General features: G+C 39.8%; 1 protein-coding gene across 3 annotated transcripts in view; it reads left to right on the forward strand.

The window, feature by feature from the left end:
• EPHA3 (EPH receptor A3) overlaps nt 1-21781 on the forward strand; it is a 234182-nt gene extending 212401 nt beyond the window's left edge. For all 3 annotated transcript variants that reach the window (XM_086763042.1, XM_086763049.1, XM_086763056.1), the window contains 4 exons: nt 111-260; nt 2208-2401; nt 16359-16514; nt 17952-21781. In XM_086763042.1, the coding sequence (XP_086619168.1) occupies nt 111-260; nt 2208-2401; nt 16359-16514; nt 17952-18057 (606 nt within the window). In that variant the 3' untranslated portion in view covers nt 18058-21781. The remainder of the gene's footprint in view (nt 1-110; nt 261-2207; nt 2402-16358; nt 16515-17951) is intronic.
• The last annotated feature ends 2159 nt before the right edge of the window (nt 21782-23940 follow it).

Raw genomic sequence — 23940 nt, forward strand, 5'->3', positions numbered from 1 at the left:
TTTTTACCCCAAGATAACAATAATTGAAATCTCAGAGATAAAATAATAATGCAAAATTATTTTAATTATATTACAGTCAAATGGGCTGTTTTATTTTGTTTTGCTCCTAGGGGGGAAAGATTCCTATCCGATGGACATCACCAGAAGCCATTGCATATCGAAAGTTCACATCAGCCAGTGACGCATGGAGCTATGGGATTGTTCTCTGGGAGGTGATGTCTTATGGAGAAAGACCATACTGGGAGATGTCCAACCAGGATGTAAGTATATTGTTATCTGAGTTATGTTCTCAAATAAAGGATCAAGCTGTGAAAGGAAGTGAAGCATGATGAAACCAGGTGGCTCTGAGTTTTTGACATTGACATTGAATAAGATGTAGAAATTAAAATCTCCAAATCTTCCTGGTGAAGTAACAGTTCCAATGAACTTAACAAAAAAGCCAATATCTTTATAGCAGGGTGTTTTGGACCTCTGAAGGAACGTATTAGAGAATTTTATCACACTGGTGTTTTATTTGTAAGATGGTTCAAACAGTTCCACTGCAATGAGGTCATTGCTTTTCACATTACTTAGCTTATTGTTAGAAAACCCTGCTAAATTTCTGTTGATCCCCTTTGGTTCCACTTGTGTAATATTCTGTAGAAGTTTTATGTAGATGTCAAATACAGAATAAATTACTCTTGGAGCTTTTGAAAAGGAGAAGCAAAGCATTTCTACTAAGAGTTTAATGAAGCCAAAATACTTCTGGAAGTAATCAACAGATAAAATAGAGACGTAGAGTGATCTGATTAGAAGATTTCCAATGCAGGCTTCTTTGCAACATTAGTAAACTATCCAAGCCTGCAATCCAAATGATTAATGGATCTCTCCCAGTATTTTTGTAAGAAGCACAACATTTCCGCAAATAAGATTTTTGTTGTATCTATTTTGGGTTGTTTTTCTGTTGTCTTATTAATCCTAGATTTATTCCCCAGGAGTTACTTATGAACCAAATTTTCTGAAGTACAGTCACTAACACAAATAGATTTTCCAAAGGATTTATATATATCATCACTAGTACTAAATTTTAAAAAGTCGATATCATAGTTGTAGTCAGGCGTTCTCTATACTACTTTCTGTTAAACAATGAAAAAGTGATGAAAACTTCATTTCAAATGAGTACCTCTGGAACCCAAGTCTCTGTAGAAAACTATGCATCTCTTTTAACTCGTCATGAACGGTTTTTCTGGTTTTTGTGGAGATTAACAGGTAGGCTGGTATACTAGTGGAATGCCTTTAGTAATGTCACATTAAAATCAAAACCAGAGGAATTGACCCATTTATGTACCTCTGCTTCATGGCTGCTTAAACCATGAGCTGTTTTCCTATCTCTGTTCTGACTCAGAATAGTTTTTCCTGCTTTTGAATTAACTGATCCAGATAAAAAGGGAAGATTCACAGAATATGGCTTTATCATTTTCTACTTAGAATACATTGGGTTTTTATTCATGGTGCAATAGATACTGTAGGACCGATCAAGAGGTGTCATACCCTAGTGAAAAGGTTGTATTAAAAAGCTTCGTAACAGTGTAAATTCTGGGGTAATTTTTTTTTTGTCAATCTAGACAAATGATAGACAATCTAGACTAATTCTGTCAGTCTAGACAAATGTTAAAAGAATTGAGCCTGCACTGCCTAGTAGAAAGTGTACAGTCATCCTCGTGGTGTGTTTTAAAAATATTTCCTGGCCCTGTGAGATTATCCACAAGACCTTCCATCTATCAGTTCAAGATGTCCCGTGAGAAGGTATGTTGGTTTTCTGCCAAGTCTGGTGTCCACTGGAGAGTGTGGAAAGCATGCGTTGCTAAGGGTGATCAGACAAGAGATATTCAAGACTTTTTGAAGTTTGGCGTAGTTACACAAGCACCTTACTAGCTGTAGCTTTTGTTCATGGATTTAGTTTAAGCAAGCGTGAGTTTTGGAGATCCTTTCTAGACTCTTCACCTTCCTCAAAGTCACATGCAGTATCTTAACTCCCCTTTCTGTATGCCTAATTTACTGCCTGGTTTACTTTGCAGATAAACCAGAGGCATTGCACGACAAGACAGTTAGTGAATAAACACGTTTGTTTAAACACAGAATGTCCACGTTAATGTGGTTCAGAGAACTGATAAAAACAAGTTGATTTAAGTGCCTTTAAGTTTTCAAAAACTTTTATCCTTGTACAGGTGATTAAGGCTGTTGATGAAGGGTACCGCTTGCCACCTCCTATGGACTGCCCAGCTGCCTTGTATCAGCTGATGCTGGACTGTTGGCAGAAAGACAGAAACAACAGACCCAAGTTTGAGCAGATTGTCAGCATCCTGGATAAACTGATCCGTAATCCCAGCAGTCTGAAAATAATCACCAATGCAGCGGCAAGGTGACATATTAGATCTTACATTGCACATAAATAAATGTCTTTGATTCTTCATCTTCTATAATTAAAATTTGTTTTCTTTGTTCACTCACTTCTTGAACTTTTAACTGCAGCTGTTTGATCTTGAAGGCTAGAGAAAGCTTCCTGACTATCCCTTTGAGAGAAAGATTTAATATTATTATTTTTTTATTATTGCTGTTATTAATGATTTGCTATTCTTCAAACTGTGAAAAGCTGTTATGCTAGGGTTATGAAACCCATTGTAAGATTGAGCAGAGGTTTGGGAGAAAACCACAGATGGCAGATTTGGCCATCATGTGATCTTCCTTTTCCTTCTGACCTTATGTAGTGTTTTAAGTGCTTAAGTGTTTTGTAGGTTACAGCTAGCCATGTTCCTAAGTATCTTTCTGAACTGGGTCCAAACACATGTCCTACACTCTTATGCTCTGCTCTGGCAAGTCACCTTAACTTTAATCATATGATTAATCATTTGCTTTCAGTAGAACTCACAAACTTAAAAATGCTCTTACGTTCCTTATTAGATCAATGCCTTAACTAGGAATTAATTTCCAACTTAAGCAATATTTCTAATTGCATTAAAAACTTTCATTTACAGTCCTGGTTATTCAACACACTCTGGAACGTCACTGTGATGAGATAAGAATTATCTCATTGAGAGAGAGTAACTGAAGAGTGTGTTGGCACCTAAGGACATAACGAGGATGTCATGAAATAAGAGCTTTGGTTAAGTAGGGTTTAAGTGAATTGGTTTATATAATGCACAAAATGTCATACTCTTACTGAAGTTACATGAAAAGATGTCAAATTGCTTTTAGCATTAATGCTAGTGCAAAATCCTCTGTCCTTAAAGCAGACAGACAGGGAGAAATGCACTCTGCTGCTTCAGACCCAAGTCCTGGAAAGTGTTTCAGTAGACAAGAGACCAGAGTCTGACATGCAGCAAGCTTCAAAAAGGAACACAGCAAAATACTCTTCTCAGACCTTTACTTGTAAGGTAGCACACTTCTTGCCGTGGCAATTGAATGGGAAGGCTCGGAAGGGAAATGGAGCCAAGGTAAGCAGGAAGAACTGCATCGATACTGCAGCCTGCTGCACAGGTGACACGGACCTTGCCTCTTTTTTCCTGGCCCCTGGCATTGGGTTGCATCCTGAGCCAGAGGCTGGCCATCCTCATTACCTCCTACTGCTGCTCCAGAAACATGAAAAAGAAAGCAGAGATGAAAGGAGGAAGGCAGCCATATTAATGGAATTTGCTTTTAAAATATATAATTAGAGAAGACTGTTTGCACAGTAATTATGTTTCAATAATGTAATTGGTGAGCATTTTACACACAGTAAACCAACATGCTTACCAAAGCAATTTTTTTCTGTTACCTGCCAGGTAACAGAAAACAAAAAAAAAACCCCTCCAAATTGTTGGGAAAAAGTCAAACCAGTTCAAAAACTATCTTCTCTGTCAAGCATATTTCTTCTAAAAATCTTGCACCCCTATTTGGCAAATGATTGGTGCAAATAATTATGTTGCAGGGATATACTGCAGCAATCTGCTGAATAGGGGAGCTGGGAATCATGCCTATCGTGTTTTGGTTTGGGGATTTGATTGCAGGAACCAGTGCTGCATATTTTGTGTTCCAAACAGAAGCAGAATGTTCCCTGTTTATTGTCCTTCCAGTTAGGCAGTTGAAGCACAGCAGAGCTGAAAACAGTGTTGAACTACCATTTCAAGTTACCTGTTCATAGCCAGTCAAAGCTGATGTCCTCTAATGGAGACCAAATTCAGTCCGAGTTCTGCGTGCAACTGCTGGGTTCTGCACAGGAGCCCCACAGTGCATGTGGTGGTCTCTCTCTCTGCCCCTATTTTATATGCTTTAGTGGTGCGGGCAGCAGAGCCTGCATGTTGGTACCACGATGCTGTGCTCTCTGCTCATTGCACAACGCGGGGAAGGAAGGAGGCTGCTAACATGGCAGAGGACTTCTCACAGCTGCTTTAGGTGAGCTCTCAGTAAAATGCTCCTCATGGCAAGCTCCTGCTTTGGATTTGATATGGTGCACATTTTTGAGGAGGGGAATGCCAAAGGTGATTTTTATTCCCTTCTTCCTAGTTACCTTTCCACTGCTACGTCCTTGCACCCCTTGCATTTTCAAGCAGTGCAGTATCACTCCCTCTCTGCAGCTCATCACTCCCCGGTGACAGAAGTGGGGCTGTGGGGTCCAGGTGGTGGGTACACCGGCATGGGTGAGCCCAAGCCCTTCCGCTCTGGGAAGACATTTGTTGCAGTTCAGGGAATGTGTGGGCCATGATCTGTCCATTTCACTCCCCACCATTGGTGTCTGCAAACAAACCCAGGCTACCCTTAAAGTTGAGTACGACCAAGGATTGGGTATGACAACGTGAGGGGTGCTGGGCAGTCCTATGCAGATTTGTAAATCCGTGATCACTCCCGTGTAACCATTGCCAAAATTGGCTAATCTCAAACCTCAGACCTGTCTGAAAAGCTGCAGCCGGCTCCACACCCGCTTCGTGTCCTGCAGAGAGACACGTCTGGCAGGTAACATGTGCTCCTTCCGCAGAGGGAGCCGGTGGTGCTGCTGGCCAGGGACCGAGCGCTGGAAGTCCTTCCAGCATTGCCTTCTGATGGACTGAGAGAGAAAAGTGAGAAGCCAGACTTAAAGTCAGTTTGGGTCTTGCTGCAGCCTTACGTGCAGAAGGATGTAACTGATACCAAAGGACGGTGAGTCAGGGAAGCTCCTTGAGGAGACCCACAGTCAGAGCCCTGCCGCTCTCCATGTGCTGTCAGCAACAGGGAGGGACAGGCATCACCGCAGAGGTAAAGCACTCTGCAACTCAACCCCAAGGGCCTGGGGGGTTGCATCAGCTCTAATGGCTGCTCTCAGTTGTTATTTGAAGCTGGAGTACTCCCGCAGCACCTCTCACCATACCCGTAGTAAGCAATTAATCTAAATTATAAGGTCCCAGCTCTTTTTTACCCATGTCTGTGTGCTACTGGAAGAATGCTAAAGCTTTATGCCCAACACATGCTCGTAGGTGTGCCGAATGTACTTGGTCAGGAAAAAATGTTTAACCTGACGGTGTCTGTTGCAGATGCAAAGCCTGTCTCTTCTTACAGATTTTAGAACTGGTGTTTGTTTAAAATAGTCACAGCCCTGTTGTATCCTATTTAAAAGCACATTGCCGGAGGTGCACAGGATATCCCTGTCCTCTGGTACGTTACTGTTCACTGACTTCGACTGAAGGATGTGCTTGACTGTACGTCTGATTCCAAGCCATAGCGCAGGCACATTTTACGCTAATACCTCATAGGAATACAGGAGAGGAGTCAAAGCCTTCAACTCTGTATTTCCTTTTCAGCTTTCTATCCCTTCTGACCACTCCATGGCATCTAATAATTTCTTGATACCCGAGGGGATCTTTTTATCCTTATTGATCGTCTCATCGCAGACCATTCTACGTGCTTGTGAACCTTACTTTGACAAAAGGCTTTTGTAACCTCAGCACAGCAAATGGTTCATAATACCTTTCCTGGTGTTGTGTTTCATCTCGAGTTCACATGAAAATTCCTTTCCTATTCCCTGTAAAGTACAGAGTAGGGCTGATTTCTTTCTTACCTGTCAAAATTCACTTTTTAATCAAGAGGCCACCTTGAGCTCTCACTAACAAGACCTGCGCTGGTTATGGACACATGGGTGTTTTGTGTCCTTTAGGCTGCCTGGAGTTATCCTAGCTCTGTAGCGGGCTGTAGGGACAGAACTCAGTACACAAAAAGCCGTACAAGTCATGCAGTTTGCTAAAGCACAACCTCATGATATTTTTGTTTGATTTATGTCTTGCTGTTCTTTCCTGTTTTCTGAGCACGATGTTCATTTTTATAATAGTCCTTGGGTTGTTTGGATATCTTTAGGGTGGAAGTGAGTTCATAGTTCTTCCAGTTTTGATCAGGTTCATTATTTTTCTTCTTGAGCTTATTATTTTTTAGTCCACTGTGTATTACTTCACATTTGTGAACATTTCATGCAGATACAAAGCAGATGGAAAGTTTTCTAAACTTGAGTAGTAGAGACAGAATCACTTCACCCACCTGCTAACCAGTTGGTGAGGCTGTGGTCTGAAAGGGCTTATTAGTTGTTGTTTAATTTGTGTGGGGAAAAAAAATGGAGCCCAAGAGTCACGCAGCTGGAAATACTTTATGTACACCACAAATCTTAAATGGACTCATAACACTTCATTTTCTTTATCTGTTTCTTTTTTTTCCCACTTATTTATATTTCTTTTTTTTTCTTATTTATATTTCTGATTCTGTTTTTATATATATATTTATATGATCACTCTCTGGAGTTACAATGTATACTATCATTTTATGTATATGAATCTTACTCTTCCATAGCCATTTGAAACAATACATTTAAAACATAGTGTAAAATTAGAAATATATTTAAAGGATTTCTGTGTCTCAAAATGAATTAAGCTGTTGGATGATAGTATGACTGTGAGATATGTGTTGTGATATGGGATTCAGGCAACCCAAGCATTACGGCAGCTTTCTTATACTTGATGTTCACATCACTGATGTTCACATCAGTGATGTAGGTGGGACTGAAGGCACTTAGTCTTCATGAACCTGCTATGAAGCAGGAATAGCCAATTTAATCCACAGCCTCTACCAAGAAAAAGGATTTGAAAAAAAATTTTTAAAAGTTTCTAATTCCAACACATCATTTTTAGAAATTCTGAATTTCTACCAAGTCTGTGATGGATTTCAAAACTGAGAAGGAATCCACACAAAAAAAACCCCAACCTGCTTCTGTATTTGCTTTTGTTTGTATATAACCTTTTGGTAAAGTGAAAGTCACTGTCACGTATTGCTGCTGTTGTTTCTGTATACTGCAAGCACATATTTAGGAAAGGAGGAAAGAAATTATATTGCGAACAAGGGAAGAAAGTCACCTGAGGATTCAGGATGTTTCTTCATTAAGTGGTCTGTAATCATTTTTTGGTGTTTCTAGCTGTATTAATAGCTATATCAAAGTGCAAGAGTTGCAAGAGTTTGTCTGAAAGCAGAAAATAAACAGCTGATAGTCCTCCTTGTAAAAAAAGACCATTATTTTACAAGTTCTTGGGTTTGAGATACACAAAATGTAAAATCTCTGAATAGACATACAAAGTGAAAAGCTGATTCAAAACAGAAAAACCAAACCAGATTTTTAAAGAAATAATGTTGCTTACCAAAAGAAAGAGAGATTTAAAATTATATTTATGTTAATTTCAAAATGAAGACCATTGTGCATGGTAACTGTGCATCTTTTCTGTGCATAGAACTTAAATAAAATTTAACCCCAAATTTCTGTTTTCCAGAGTGAGGTACCTCATCAAGCTCAGTCAAGTTCTCGATTTACAAACATGAATATGCAGCTAGAACTTATTCTTTGTGTTTATGAATGACAATTAAGATACATGGGTAAAAACTTCATGAAATTTTATTGAAGGCTCTGGAAGTGAAAATTACAAAATGTGTAGTTGCCTTCCTGGAACTTCACTTAGAAGTCTGAGACTGTATATCACAGATATTATACATTAATTTCCAAGTTCTAATTCCGCTGTCAGGAAGCAGCATGCCCAACTATGGGAATTAAAAAAAAAACAAAACAAAAAAAAAACCCACCAAAAAACCCCAAACTATTTAATCTGTAAACAGTTATGTGATTTTTTTTTTTTTTAATTACCAAAATACATCTTTTTTGGTCATTCATGACACTTTGTAACTGAATTGAAAAAAAAAAAAAACAACAAAAAATGCATTATTTCTGGATTGTACTGCAGCACTGCAGATAGATCTGGTTTCAGATCTCTTTTATGTGTTAGAAGTTGTCCATTTAAATATGAGTTCTGTTGGTATTGTTACATGTAAGGCTAGAAAAACAAGAAAGCTACTTATTTTCAGAAAAAGCATAGTTTAAATTCTTTAAATATAGTCCAGGAAATTTAAGGAGTCAGGGTCAGTTACTCTTTCTGACGAAAATACAAAAGTGTTTGAAAATGTGTGTGAATATTTCCTCATACATTTTTTCATGTGTTAACAAGTTGTTGACAACCCTATCCTGATTTTCTTGAATTCAGTGTGTTTTGGAATTATTCACTGGAGTCATTTCCTCGAGCAGTTTTTGGCCTACCTGTTATTTGTGAGTCGTTGATTGCCAGCATTCGCTGCTGAACATGTGCTTTGTTGGCTGTCATTGTGGCACTCTTCATCAAGCATAATGTTTGCTCTCAAACGTCCAGAGGCATCATTTGCAATTCAAAATTGGAAGTTTGCTTCTCTCAAAGTTTGTTTCCACTTAAAATCTGATTATTCGGTGGAAAGTCTCTAGTATGCTAGCTTGGTAGGATATTTGGGAAAATTAAACTCAGTAGGAGCAGCAAACAGGTCAAATAAAAAATTCAGGCTGCTCCATTATGCAGCATAACTCAAGCCCTGTTTTTACAGTAATATTTGCAGCAAAAATGACTATTTGTGTTGGCTGAACATTTTGCTGAAAAGTTCCCTTTTTTGCCATTCAGGTCAGAATGTTTCAGATGCTTGACATATATTCCTGACCTGCTGTAATATTGCTTGTTTGCTTCTCCTTGGCAGAAACTTTCAGGCTGAAGCACTGAAGGAAAGAGCTTTCCGTTTTATTTCAAGTGTTTCAGAGAGGACGTATGCTTTGTGGTTGTCCAGGCATTAACAACAGGGTCCAGGTTTGGTCAAACACTGTGTAATGCAAGCCTACGTGTGAATTTTTAGCACCAGCAACAATATAATCCTTGTCCTAAAATGGACTGCTCGCTCTGAAAGAATTCAAGTAATGTAAGCCTACAACCCCAGTCCTCTTTCTGAAGTCTGTGAATTTATGGAGTGGGGAAGAACGTAATTACAAATCACACAGAAAAATAAAAGATTACAGTAAACGATACTGCTTGGTGTCTAATCATAGTTTGGGTTGCATGGGGAATCCAGGAGTTGGACTGAGGAGATTTTTAAGGACTTCAGTTCATTTGCATGCTAGAGGCAGAAAAGCCCTATTTTCACCTGACTTTTCCCAGCAGCCGTTAATACCGTGCCTGAGGCAGACACGAATCAACCATTGTTCCTCCAAAGTTAAAAGTTGCTGGGGCTCACTCTTAACAGAGACAGTAAAACATCTATTTACACTTTCGCACCTCTGATTTGACTCTGCTGGTGAAACTCCAACAAGAATTCACAGCAGACCAAGTCGGGTACTGCATAATTTAAAAAGTAAGGCAGCCAGAGCAGCGGATAGCCTGATTGTGAGTGTGATTGTTTGCTGTGATTCCGAGGGATTTTGTTCTGCTGTTCTCAGCTCGATGTGCCGGGTTTACAATGTGAAGCCCTCATCAGTGTTAATGGTAATTCTGTGCTGGAAATGCTGGATAAAGAAACTGAACGGAGCTGTTGCCTGATGCCGCGAACGCTGTAGCGAAAGTCTGTAGAAATTCATAGTGCAGCCAAATGTGAGATATAAGGGCGAGTTGTACACAACAAATGGTAGATGCAAAGAGCCAGAAAACCATTTTAAAAGCTCTCTGAGGCATTTTCCTCTCCCGCTTTTAAAGAGCCTGTAGACTGTCCTAACAATAATGACTGGTTGTCATTAAGGGTCTGTCTCTGGGCCAGCTATGAATCCCAGGGAACGGCCATGTGACATTACTTCTGCGGCTTAAAAGCACAGCTTAAGCTGTATTATGAGAAAAAGAAAACCATTTCAGTAATGTGCTAGTATTTTGTGCCTTCAGTGATTTTGAGTGGAGGTGGGGGGGAAATAAACTGAGGAGTGTTGATACACCCAGGCATGTGATATATTACCTCACCAGGATGCTGAAAAGATATAAACGCCTTGAAAATCAGGTTCTGAGGGGCAGCTAAAGGAGTAAGGAAGACTGGAGGACTGACCTGTGCAGCAGTTGAAATTTTATTCAATCATTATCCTAGAGGGAGCTGTGGTAAGTTTTTTGCAAACAGGCAACACGGAGCTAGAAAATAAGAAGCCCAGAGTGACATTTAGAGAGCTGTATCATTTAGCAGCAGGCCATCAGCCTCATCTGCATTCTTTTCCCTGTTGTTTTTTTTTTTTTTGTTACCCCTCTTAATTTCTCCAGCTGTCTTTTGGCTGCAGTAGTCACAATCTGCTTATTCTGAGAGTGTGCAAATACAGGCTGGGTGGAGAATGTATTGAGAGCAGCCCTGAGGAGGACTTGGGAGTGCTGGTGGACGAGAAGCTCAACATGAGCCGGCAATGCGCCCTTGTGGCCCAGAAGGCCAACAGCATCCTGGGCTGCATCAAAAGCAGCGTGGCCAGCAGATCAAGGGAGGTGATTCTGCCCCTCTATTCTGCCCTGGTGAGACCCCACCTGGAGTACTGTATCCAGTTCTGGAACCGCCAACATAAGAAGGACATTAATCACTTGGAGAGGGTACCACATGTCAGTAAATACAGCTCTGTAGATAGACGCACATAGGAGGGCCACGAAGATGATCACAGGGCTGGAGCACCTCTCCTATGAGGACAGGCTGAGAGAGTTGGGGCTGGAGAAGAGGAGGCTCCAGGGAGACCTTATAGCGGTCTTCCAGTACCTAAAGGGGGCCTGCAGGAAAGAAGGGGAGAAACTCTTCAGCAGGGCCTGTTGCAATAGAACAAGAGGTGATGGTTTTAAAATAGAAGGAAGCAGATTTAGACTAGACATAAGGAAGACATTTTTTACAATGAGAGTGGTGAAACACTGGGTAGTGGAACACTGGAACAGGTTGCCCAGAGAGGTGGTGGATGCCCCATCCCTGGAAACATTCAAGGCCGGGTTGGAGGGGGCTCTGAGCAACCTGATCTGGTTGGAGATGTCCCTGGTCCTTGCAAGGGGATTGGACTAGATGACCTTTGAAGGTCCCTTCCAACCTAAACCATTCTATGATTCTATTATATGAAGACCCTTGTGAAAAGAAAATGTGCCATTTTAAGAGGTGAAATGTATTTTAGGGACTAAGTTATAAATTTTGCTAAGGGTACCTTAAAAATAGACATGAAGAAATGGAACTCCAAAGATTCTTATATTTAAGGTCCAGGGATAATCGAGTAAACATAATGGCTCTCCTTCTCAGCATGTCATGTATTTACTAGTCTTCTGTTGATACACATGTATATTTAAGATTCTGCTTGCTGTAGAAGGTAAAACTAAAATTTGCTTTCTATGCCAGCTATTGTTTTTTAATTTTTTTTTTTTCTTGAAATATGAGATATCCTTCCTGTTAGATCTGAATTCTGTGCTTCAGCTTTCCATAATCATAAACCACATAGGATTTGTGTTCAAACCAGGCCTGGCTCCCTTCTAGGGAGCAGTTTCACTTTACAAAATCAGCTTATAATTACGTAAGATTTGCCACAGGAAATTACTTTATGTTTTTTAAATGCTTTCCCCTGCAAAAGAAACTGACTGTGGAAGGGGAAGTACAGATCTAAAAACTTAAGTTTGTTTGTGTTGTTTAGAGGAAGGGATGGAAAGAGAGAGGCTGCTGCAACACGAAGTCTGGATGCACAACTCCTCTGTGTATTTGGAATACCACCCTTCATGCAGAGGTGGCAGGACATTTTCCTTTTATTTGTCTCAGTTCCTGGATTTTACAAGTCAATGCATCCCTTTCTCACCAGGCAGCAGCCGACCAGAGACGAGATTTCCATGGCGTATTGGGAAGTGTTCTAATGATGTTTTCTGTTATCTTTGTCATTACTATACGGTGCAACAAAACTTCCCCTGTGTTGTGACAAAAAGCCGTGCTAACAATAACAAACTATAGTTCTTCCTGCTACTGCGGATGACTCAAATGTTAATTCCAACTGTTAACGTAATGGGCACATCCAGAGAAAGCTTTCAACAACAGGGCATTTTGTGATTGGCATCTTGCTGTTAAATTTGTCTCTCTAACCTGAGTCTTGCTGGTTTTATTCAGGGCACCACATGTCAGTAAATACAACTCTGTAGACAGACACACAGTCAGGATAGAAAGTCTTTCCGTGACTGTTGAAAGATAACGCAGTGGGGTATATCATAGATGGTCAAAGCAACAAAAGAAAGAGAGTTAAAGAAAAAAAAATTAAAAAAAAAAAGAGGGGAGAGAAGAAAGGAAAAGACAGAGGGAAATGTTCTATTTCACTTCCACTGAGCAAACATGTAATTTCCATGATTTCTTTTTAATGACTCTCTTCTGAAGCTAGTAGGTACTGATTTATGGAAAGCTGTAAAAGATCAGGTGGAACCCTGCAGGACGTCGTTTACAGCTGCACGGATTGCAACCCATCTAATTTGTCTAGTAAAGTGTGAGCTCATGGCACACATCACCCAGACCATAAATTTCGTGTTCAGACCTTCTGTCTAGGGGCTGGGTCAGGGGGAAAGAAACTGCCGATGTGTGCAGATGCTCTGAAAGCCCAGCTTTCCCTTGGTGCATGCGAGGAGACATCGCAGCCTCTTCACAGTGAGACAAATTCCTGCTCATTGATAAACTGTCCAGATGTCCTCTCTAAGGAGGAAAGTAACTAATTTTTGTTTGGAATCCTACAAGGAGAAAAATGATACTTTACAGTGCTGGTTATTCTGAGGTCACTTGCATTAAAATTAGGTCATATTTTTTGTCCTGATGATACTTTGATCCAAGTAATAAACATAAAAGCTCTTTTGGACCACTCTAATTCCTAATCCTAGAGACCTGTTATATTTCAACTTGTTTATACTTTTTTTTTCATTGGTGATTGTTGAGTCAGGCCTTGTTTCATTAGATTTAAGTTAAAAAGACATACTAAGCTAGAATAAAAAAATCTCCATGCTTTATCACTAAGAACACTTCATAAATACTCTTAATAAATGTCTTGGGATTCCAGATGCTCTACTCCAAAAACTATAAATAAAAAGTATTGGCTCTTCATGGGACAAACGGTAGTCGGGGAGATGCAGGCTGTACAGCTACTGAATAAAAATATTTTGGGCCTGATTATCTAACCTGAGCCTTGAACTGGAGGATGTTTAAAGCTGCATATCACGTAGGTGCCTAAGATCTGTTTTTAGCATGAGAACAGTAACCTGAAGTGTGCTGCATCTCCTGTCCTCAGCTCAGTCTTTGTGTTGGTGTGGACATGCTGTGCTTTCCCTTTTTTACCGTTTTGGAGGAAGAGCAAGTTTCTGGTGTCTTCTGTTTCTTTCCTTTCCATCTCTGGCTGTTCCTAGGGTGTGAGATCCATAGCTGGTGTCAGTGATCATGGTCATTTGCAGCAGCTCCTTGTCCTGGCTGGACTCCGGAGGGGAGGCAGTCAGGCGAAAGGTGCCTGATCAGGAGCATTGCTGCTGTGAGACTGGGTGAAAATTGATGGTGATGTGTTGTGTCCATTTGTGGTATTGAAGTTAAGATTTTCAAGCATTTAATGAGCTCTTTAATTACGTACTGCAATCCCAGAAGTGAAGAAGATACTAAAATAATTTTATGAGCTCAAAAGAAATCATCTGATTGATAACAATTGATGAAATATCATAAGCAAAGGGTGCTGTTTAATATCTAGAAAATACCAAGAGTTATTGTTTAGCAAAGCTATATTGTTCTTTTCTTCAAAGGTCAAAGTCTTGGTATAACTGATATATCTCCTAATTCCAGTGCAAGTCATATGTCCTGCAAGAGTATGGTATTGCAGTGCTGCTGATCTTGATGAAACTTAGTAAAGACTTGTGTTGGGATTGAGAAGTTTTGTTTGGATTTTCTAGGCTGCTTTTTCACTGGTAATGAGACACTTTTGTTCTGTTTGGTGCCTTTACAATATCCCCCTCTATGTTTTTTTCCAACACTTAGAGATGGCTTGGGTTTGGGGTGAAGAGGGTGTTTTAAAATCCAGATCAGTTCTCCAGTATCAGTAACTGTCACCTACTCAATTCACTGCGTAATCACTGCCTTTAAATTATGGTGTTAGTCTAACCACCTCTCATTTTCACTTCTTTACAGTGACAAAAGTCACTTCAGATGGATTCACCTGTAGTAGTCAGACTCCTCTGCAGGCTAAAACAGGAAAATAGAAACAGAAAATAGAAATAGAAAATAGGCTGTAAAGTTGCAGTGCCAACTGCTTTGCACATCCTCTAGTTCAGTCTCCTGTGCTCATGAGTAGCACTGTCCTAGTAGCACAGCTAAGCACATGCGTAGCTTTAATCCTGAGACAGACACTCGTGAGGGACTTTACTTAACATGGAACACATACGTTTCTGAATGGGGGCTAAAAAGCTGTCCAGTATGGACGTATGTTTGTCAGTGGAGGGAAAAAATGCAGAAATAGAGCTGATGTCTCTAATAACATCTGACTAGTTGAGGAAGTCGTTATTGTACTAATAGCACTGAGAGAAAAAGGTAACTAGAATTTGTAAGATGTCTTGTCAGTAGAAAGAAGTTACTGATCACGTTGCTATGCAGGGGCTTCTCACACCTCCCAGTTAAAAATAGCAAGTCAGCGAGGAGGAACAGATGAGAACAGGTTCACCTCTCTGAGAGCTGGGTGTCTCCTCCAAGCTGTTTGCCTGGAAGATCTGCTTCAGAGAGGACAAACCCCCTGCCTGGAAGTGCATGTGTCTCTCCATGGACTGCAGTGACAGTTCAGAAAACTAGCTGGGCCATTTGTGGTATTTTTAGATTACTAAAATTAGGTGTAGTAGAGCCTGACTCTACTGACTTCATGGGGAAGGGCTGGCATTTATTTTTAGTCTTGATGCTTTCAAATAAGAAGTTCCAGTGTGCTCACAATTCCATGAAAACAAGAGTATTCATACCAAACAGAACTGAATTTCTGGATCAATATGGGAGCAGCCATTTTTGCCCTTTGCAATATGCAGGGTCAGCTGCAATATATTCCTTCTTGCTAAAAAAAAATTATACATTTAATCATTATTTTGAGAAGGATTTTTTTTTTATCAATGGCTTATAGGTAGACTTATGCAGATGGAAAAAAAAGGTTTAAATGGGAAAAGAAGCATGGACATAAGTTTTGTTTGATTCCTTGTGTTGATTTTGTTTCTTACTGGTTTCTTCATTGTTTTCTAAGCAGAGAACTTGGATGCAAATCATGTCAGTTCAGCATCCTTCACGAGCACCAAGTTAATTTCAAAGACAGGAGATGATTCAGTTCTCACTTCTGAATTATTTATATGATATGCTTATGGAAGTTTCAGTCGTAGAGTGAGCATCAATTTTAAACTGAAGATGGCAATTGCATGTTACATTTGGCTAAGTATTTTTAATTACAGATTTCCTCATTTCTATCTCTGTGCACTGCAGAATGCAAGTCTTGCCAGCTACATTTTTCTCACAAATTCAACAACATTTGATTTTTAGACTTGATGCAATTTTTTTTAAAGCCGCTAGCGTCTTATTATTTGTGCTTCTAGCTCAGTAGCAGCATTCAGGATTTGTCAGTGGGCTGCAATACTCTGAATATTTGATACGCATAAATTCTACCAAAACCCTGAACTTGGAATCTAGAGTGTGTATCGTTTGTCTGGTGTTTGGGACCAGGTGAATCACAAAAATATAATCTAAATTAGGCTTGTCCTTGCTAATGCTTCACACATTGAATTGTGAGGTGACAATACACTTCGAATTGGTGATGCTTCAGTGTTTAAATGTGGACGTGAGAAGCTGGTGCTCTTAAGCAAGATGATTACACAGCACTGGTCAGAGCTGCCAGCATGAGTACATGTAGTGGCCTCAGCAGCAGATAACTTCCACAGATGAACAGAAAAGCCATGTCTAGCCTGGAAGCTCCTGCTGATGCCAGTGCTAAGTTTAGACACAAAATAAATCCATACGTATCCCTGCTCCCTAACTTTCATCACCCTTTTTTATTTCAGACCATCAAATCTTCTCCTCGACCAAAGTAACATTGACATTTCAGCCTTCCGCACGACAGGTGATTGGCTCAATGGTTTTCGGACAGGACAGTGCAAAGACATTTTCACAGGCGTGGAGTACAGTTCCTGCGATACAATAGCCAAGATTTCTACAGAGTAAGTTTGAATTGACTACAGCTCTTTATCATTGGTTGTGGGTGGAGGTACAAGTTTAAACATAAGCATAAGAGTTTTTATGTGGCATTTCCAGGTTTTAGCTAAAATGATCTTACATTTAAAGAGATAAGTAGTTGCAATACACAGGCAGGAAACCTAGATGCTCTGGTGACTGTGTGAAGGCCTCGATCCCATAGCTTTTTCTCACTGATGCCGAGGAAATCCCAGTTTCTTCTGATATACTAGCACCATGCATCATCTGGTACACCAGCATCATTTCTTTCTTTCTTTCAGTTTAGGAGTTTGTGTGTTGATTCTTTATATTCTACTTTTTATATGGAGGTTTCACCACATCTGGCACGTGTGCCAATCTTTTCCTTTCTTGCCCATCCTATATTCCATCAAAGCAGGTGAAACAGAGCAAGCATTTTGTAGCTGCTTTCCTCCTACATGATATTAATTTTTCAGGGGATGAGCTCCCTCCTGCCTCTAGTTTTGACGTTTAAACAGCTAAACTTTTAAGTTTACAACTAGCAATTTTATTACATTTAAATGCAGTCTGTCTTTGTTCTTGTGATAAGGAAGAGTTAGGGTAATGTTCTCTCTGCACCTGAAAAGGCATCAAGTACAGTTAGGAACTTCCTGTCAAAGGAAAACTCAGCTCCCTTTTGGGCTAGCTGGATACACAACAAGTTATGAAGAAGTAAGCAGCAGCTGCGGTACCAACAATTAAACACATCAATGCTGTTAAATAGAGTGTTATTGCAGCTATGAAAAGTCTACTAATGGCTTTTTGTAAGAATTACCCCTTGGGGACAGTGCAGAAATCCTCTAGGAATGCCCATTTTCCTGTGAGTCTGTGTTAGCCCTTCAGAAATGTTAAACCACTTCTGTGTGACACAAGGAACAAAGAAACTGGAAGGCCTGGAGAAACAAGAGGTGAAAAACAGAGTAGATGCTGGAAGCTTGGCTGTGTAGCTGTGAATCTCAGTGCTGATACCAGAGTTAAGACAACAATTCATAGGGCTCAGCACTTAATAGCGAGGTGACAGGGCTGCTCAGGAAAAGGGATCAGCCTGATAGGAGGACGCAGTCGAGAGGCTCAAGATCGCAGCTGGCCCGGAAGTGAACCCCTTGCCCCTAAGTCCCAGTGGGTGTATCACTGGAGAACTCTGTTTCATTGACTTTCCTTCCAGGTAAACAAACACAACAAAGCTGTATGAGTTTCTACTCTTTTGGGCAGACTCCTGTTTTCATACAATGGCTCTCAGTATTTTTCATACCAGGGTTTGTGTTTCAGCAGTATTGCCATACCTAGAGGCTCTTCTAGTGTAGCAATATAAGATGAGAAAGTTCATTGCTGTTTGCTCACATCAGCCCTAGGCAACACAGAGACAGTGTGCTCACTCAGCTGGTGCATCTTCTCTTTTTTTCCAGTGACATGAAGAAAGTCGGCGTTACAGTTGTGGGCCCTCAAAAGAAGATTGTTAGCAGTATGAAAGCTCTAGAAACTCATACAAAGAACAGCCCTGTTCCTGTGTAAGGTACCAAAATGATGTTGCTCAGGAGAGGAAAAAAGAGAAAAGTTGCATCACAGGGCAAAAGTGATGGCTGATAAATGGCAGAATTTAAAGGAGTTCTTTACAACAGCTTTGGAAACGTAATGGTTGAAATTTCAAACCCACTAAGACACTCAAATATTGAGTATAAATGCCTTAAAAATAGGAGTGAACTTGTTTTCTATCTGTTAATCCTAAAGGGTGGGTGCTCTTGACAGACTGTTAATGCAGATAGTAAATTTCAAAAGAAAAAAAAATTTAAAAAATCCTTCCAAGTAAAAACCAGTGATACTAAAACCTAGAGCCATTTGAATATTAAGTGACTGAATAACACGAAAAACCCGTGGACGTAAAAGCTGTGTATTTGATCTATACAGCAACAAGAAGAAAGAAAGACTTGCAGTATTTTTATACAGAAGAGATCTGTAACAGGTATTTTATTTCTTTAAAAGCAAGGAAAATAGAGGACTATACCTCACTACCTGTCTGGCCATATTTACTATAATGTCATTGTAACATGCTATTTCAACTTCAGAAAGGAACAGAGAAATAAAGTTTGTAGTGACTTTGAGTTAGTTGACAAAAGATTTTTGCTGTTACGTTAGCTTCCCTAATTGTGTTCATTTAAATGGAAACAAGTCTTAATTTTTAAAGGACTTATTTATTTTCTCTGGGTTTTTTTTTGTTATTGTTTATATTTATGCTTAAATACCTTAACCTGGCTGTATTATTGCCAAGTGCCAAATGTTATCAAAACTTCTTTGGTTCAACCTGAGAAATTGACTGAGGGTTAATTACTAGTTTATTTTATACTGGTAACATCATATATGAGATACAGAAGGAGAGAAAAATGGTCTTTTTTCCAGCTCTGACACTAAACAAAGCATCTGGACTTGTTGAGATTCCTTCCACTTGCTGTGAGTGGTATTTTAATCCTAGCTTGAGTTCTGGTGGAGTTGTGTGCATATCAATCTCTAGATCAAGTATCTGGCATGGTGAGGGACGTACATCTCATTTGCTTCCCAAAGGCCCACTTCCCTGTCAAAATAAGGACCTCTGTTCTCAGGTGATGTTCAAGTGGGAGATTTGCCCAGCAGACATTAAAAAGAGTCAGGATTGCATCCTGCATGAACGGAGGATGCTTTTTGACTTCTCTGGGGAGTGGTCCGCTTCTGGCTTCCATCTGGCAGGCTCTGCTCCCAATGCTGAGGACTGGGAGGTGTTAACTACCATGTGGGCAGCCATTGGTGGTTACACTGAGATGGTGACTTGCAGCCAAGGATAAGTGAATAGTTTAAAAGGATGACTTAAACTTGTGGAATGGTACTTTGGTATGTAATTTTACCTAAGTCTGAGCTAGAAGACCTCTGTCCAGGCGCTGCCACCCTGCAAGAGCCTTGCTTTTTGGCACAGGTTCCTTAGGCATCTGTTCCTTGAAAGAAAGTAGAAAGGAACCTATCTTTAGGAGAAGATTCACATTGCCTGAGGGAAAAAGGAGCCTGGAAGGTGGGATTCGAGAGTCCTCCTCCATCTTTAGCATCTTCCCAAAAGTGAGCTCTTAAGCTGTTGCTCCAGAGCGCATCAGTCCTGGTTCTGGGCAGACACGACTCTTTGCTCTGAAAGTGAGTGGTTTAAATCACAATGTGAGGCACTTCATCTAGCACACATTCACTGTGCTACCTACAGACGAGCCTCTTAATGCTCTAGATGTGATGCCAGGCATGTAGACATCAGGCTTTGGGCACTAGTGGAAACCACTCTGATTCCCAGCATGCCATGTTGGAATCTAAACCTGATTCTGATGAATAACAGTGAGTCCCTGAAAGTCCAAGACTGTGTGAGAGGCAGATGAGTATATGGCACGCCGCGTTGCACTGTGCATACAAAAGCAGGTAACTGGTCGTGCTTTCGTTGTTGTAACCGTTTGGGTTTTGAAGCTCCTTGTAGCATAGGGCACATAAGTAAGGGAAGAATCAGTTCCTAGCATTTGTGTGACTCAGTCGGCTTTTAAATTGTTCTTTGTGGGTCCAAGACTTATCAAATGTAGAGACACAGTGTTTATCACACATTTCTAAATAGGAGCAGAACTAGAGACTTTTTACTGAGTGCTGGCAGTGAGCATGCTGTAAAGGACTGGATTCTAAACACACTCATAGGGTAATAATTAGTAATATTTTTTAAAAGAAAAATGAGTTTTAAAGTAAGTTGAAATAAGAAATTAAAAATGGAAGAAAATTAAAACAAAGTACTTAAGATGTAAAGAACACTTCTCCTTATCTGCCGCAATCTGTTGTGAAATGCAGCATGCTGAATAGAAAAACTGTATTTTCCATTGCTTAGTTCATTCAGAATAATTCTTTTCTTCAGTTTGAGATTACTCTAAGTCAGACATTGTGAGTGAATCTAAGTCACCAGAATCCATTTGCAGACATTGTCTGTGTGGGGACAGCTTTTTATAACATATTCCTCACGATGGTTCTCTTCAGCTTCATTCTGCTGCTGGAGAGTTGGGGGCAAGGGGACTGGGGTGGGAGGAAGACATCTGTGAAATGCTTCTGAAAACACAGAACCAGTTCTTAGAGCTTTAGGGTATGACTGAAAACTTTGCACCAACCACCCTCCATTTTCTCTTAGTATCATGCCATGTTTCTTGCTCACTGTTTGAGCGTGCTTAGCGTAAAATATTAAATCTCACTGATGCTTGGGATAAAACAAACTCAGTTTTGCTTTTCTTTGCTATTAGGAGTAGTGAGCATTAAAATATGTTTGGTTTTCTCTCCCTGTCAAAAGTTGATTTGTACTGTAAGTGGCCTCTGTTGCAAGCATCCTATACTCCTTGTCCCCGTGTACATATGTATACATAGCAGTGTACAATTCTTCATTGTGGAGTAGAGCTACTAGAATTTGTGTGGCCATCTTCCTGTACAGGACTTGCATCAGTTATCAACATCAAGCAAAATGCAACTACTCATAAAATGACATGCCATGTTATTGGTTTTGTATCTTTAAATATAGTTTCCATTTTATTTATTTCTGTTAACATATCTAGTTTTGTGCTGTTACTTAGCATTCAATAAGCAATGTATAGATGTGATTTGATTGACAATATGTATTTACTTTAACCTGTATTTCAAAGTATTACTTACTCATTTAGATGATATATTGTGCAATTGTAGATGGCCTCTTACTAATGTAAAATGATTTGTAGTGGAAACATTTATATTTTTATAATAAACATAATGAAAGTATTTTTTACATACTGGAATACTGAGGTGATTGCTTGGAGGACAAAGTAAATTTATTTGATTAGAGAAGTGTGATAAAATTGTAATTAAATATGGATAAATTCTGAGTGTTAACGCATGGGTTCAGAGTGGAAGCTAGATATTACCTATATTACCTATTAAAAGAAACAAGTAGTGCAAATTTTAACTAGACAGACCAGCATTTGTACTCAGCTGACTTACATCAGTCAAAGACTTTACTTTCTCCATGGATACGGGAAAACATCGTCTACAACAGCCTGCCAATGGGATATTGAAAAAGCTGTCATTTATTTTAGTTGTGTCAAGTATTTCCAGACTTTTGCTTTTTTTCCTCCCTTGCCAGTGGACCTCTTTTCATCTTATTACTATGTTGAATCCAGTAAAAGATGTACTTTTCAACAAAATAAAAAAGCCCACCGCTTACTGTAATTTTACCCCATGATCATTTCTTGCCTCTGAGTATCTGTATTAGATAACATTTTGCTCCTATTCCATTATGTCCCTACCAGGTTGTTTCTATATGCTTCACTGAAGGATGATGTCTTTGAAAATGCCAACATACAACTCAACTTTACACCTCAGGAATTATCTTCCTAGAAAATAGGAGTGGATTGAATGTTTGCCAGTTACTGGAGGAGCAAAGTTAGAGGATCTTTCTGTACCATAAATAATTTTGCATGCTTTTGTATATTACTGTGCTTACTGGTGCAAAACGATGAATGATATACCTGTCCTGGAGTCTGTAAGTTGATAAACTTTATGGACGTGGATGTAGCATACTCTTTTTTTTTTTTTTTGGCACTTTGTCTTGGTATCTTTAATAGAAAGGGGAATGGAAAAGAGCTACCCAGAAGTATGCAGACAAAAATCGGACTGAACATCAAATGACAACAACTGGACTGAAATCCACTTTTTCTTCATACGCCTCATGTAGTGGGTACTTAAGGTGTTATTTTAACTTCTAATGAGAGGGTTTTGATGTTGTACTTGAACAACAGGGAAACAGGTCTGTAGGTCTAATCTATGCAGTATGCAAACTGTTTACATTGTGAATGGGTTTCCCTTCAGCAGCTGTGTTACACTGATTTGTATCTATTCCTTTAGCCTTACTGGTACATTGTATTTGCTTTATGTCCCAAAGGGCACACAGTGGATATTAATGCTTTTATAACTTGTATTTATTGTAAAATGGTATTAATATTCACAGCCAGTTCTGAAATGGCAGTAGGATCAGTTCACACGAACAGCAGCAGAACAAGCAAATTATTTTACAATGAGGGAGGTAGATTCAGATTAGATATTAGGAAGACATTTTTTACAATGAGGGTGGTGGAAAACTGGCACAGGTTGCCCAGAGAGGTGGTGGATGCCCCATCCCTGGAAACATTCAAGGCCGGGTTGGAGGGGCCTCTGAGCAACCTGATCTGGTTGGAGACGTCCCTGCTCCTTGCAGGGGGGCTGGACTAGATTGTCTTCGAAGGTTGCTTCCAACCCTAATGATCCTATGATTTTATGACTTGCCCACCAGCATGCCTCAGCTCAAATCTGGAGGGATACATTGCTGATAATCAGTTCCACAAATATGGATACATCTTTTTTTAGTAATGTCTAAGTGACTTTTTTCCACTTTGCATTCCTTCTGAAGGATGATGCCCAAACCTAGATATTTATTCCAGTAAAAGCCTAAGCAGTGCAAAGTGGAATCAGACAATTACTTCTGCTGTCTCACATATGCCACTCCTGTTAGTTCAGACAAATATCCCTACTGTTGACTTCCCTTCATTTTTTTAGCTACTATAATCCCTCAGATCCTTTCCAAGCTATGACTGCCTAGTCGGTAATTTCCCATTTGTATGTGTGCACTCAGTTCTTTTTTCAGTTCTCAGTCCAGCCCTTTGTGTACTTCTTAATTTTACTTTCCTAATTTGAAAATATTTCTCCTAGAAATATTTCACTCGACTTTGATGCATTCACACATAGAAATAGGCACATACTTATCATACTGGTTACTAATGCAAATGATGAAGAGCACGAAACGTGAAGAACAGCCTTCTGTTGGCTTGTTTGTTATGCTTTTCAGATGGCCAGAGAACCTCTGATAAATGAAGAGTACTCAGTACTCAAGATTTTTCAGCTCACTCTGTTTTCACGTTACAATGATTTCATAATAGCCCATATTTCCCCAGTTAGCTCATAAGACTGTCATGTGGGACAGCACCAGAAGTCCTGCTAAAGACGAGATAAATCACATCTACTCGTTTTTAGATTATCCTGTCACAGAAATAAATTAGACAAGTTTGACATGATTTGTTTATTCTTGACAAATCTTAGTTGGTTTCTTAAGACCTTGTAATCCTTCGGCTGCTTAGAAATGTATTCTGTGAGATACATATATCTTTCTGGGTATTTGAGGTTAGCATACCTAGTCCGTAATTGCCTGGCTCTGTTTCTCTCCCATTTTTAAAGGTCAGGGTGATCTTTGCTCTTCTCCAGTCGCCTGGACTCCCTGACTTCTCCAAGAGAATAGCCAGTGGCTACCCTTGGACGAGTCCCTTCAGTAGCTATAGTAAATCTCTCAGATTCTGCAAACCTGAATGCATC

The sequence above is a fragment of the Chlamydotis macqueenii genome, chromosome 1 (genome assembly GCF_036417535.1).
Source record: "Chlamydotis macqueenii isolate bChlMac1 chromosome 1, bChlMac1.mat, whole genome shotgun sequence".
Lineage (NCBI taxonomy): Eukaryota > Metazoa > Chordata > Aves > Otidiformes > Otididae > Chlamydotis > Chlamydotis macqueenii.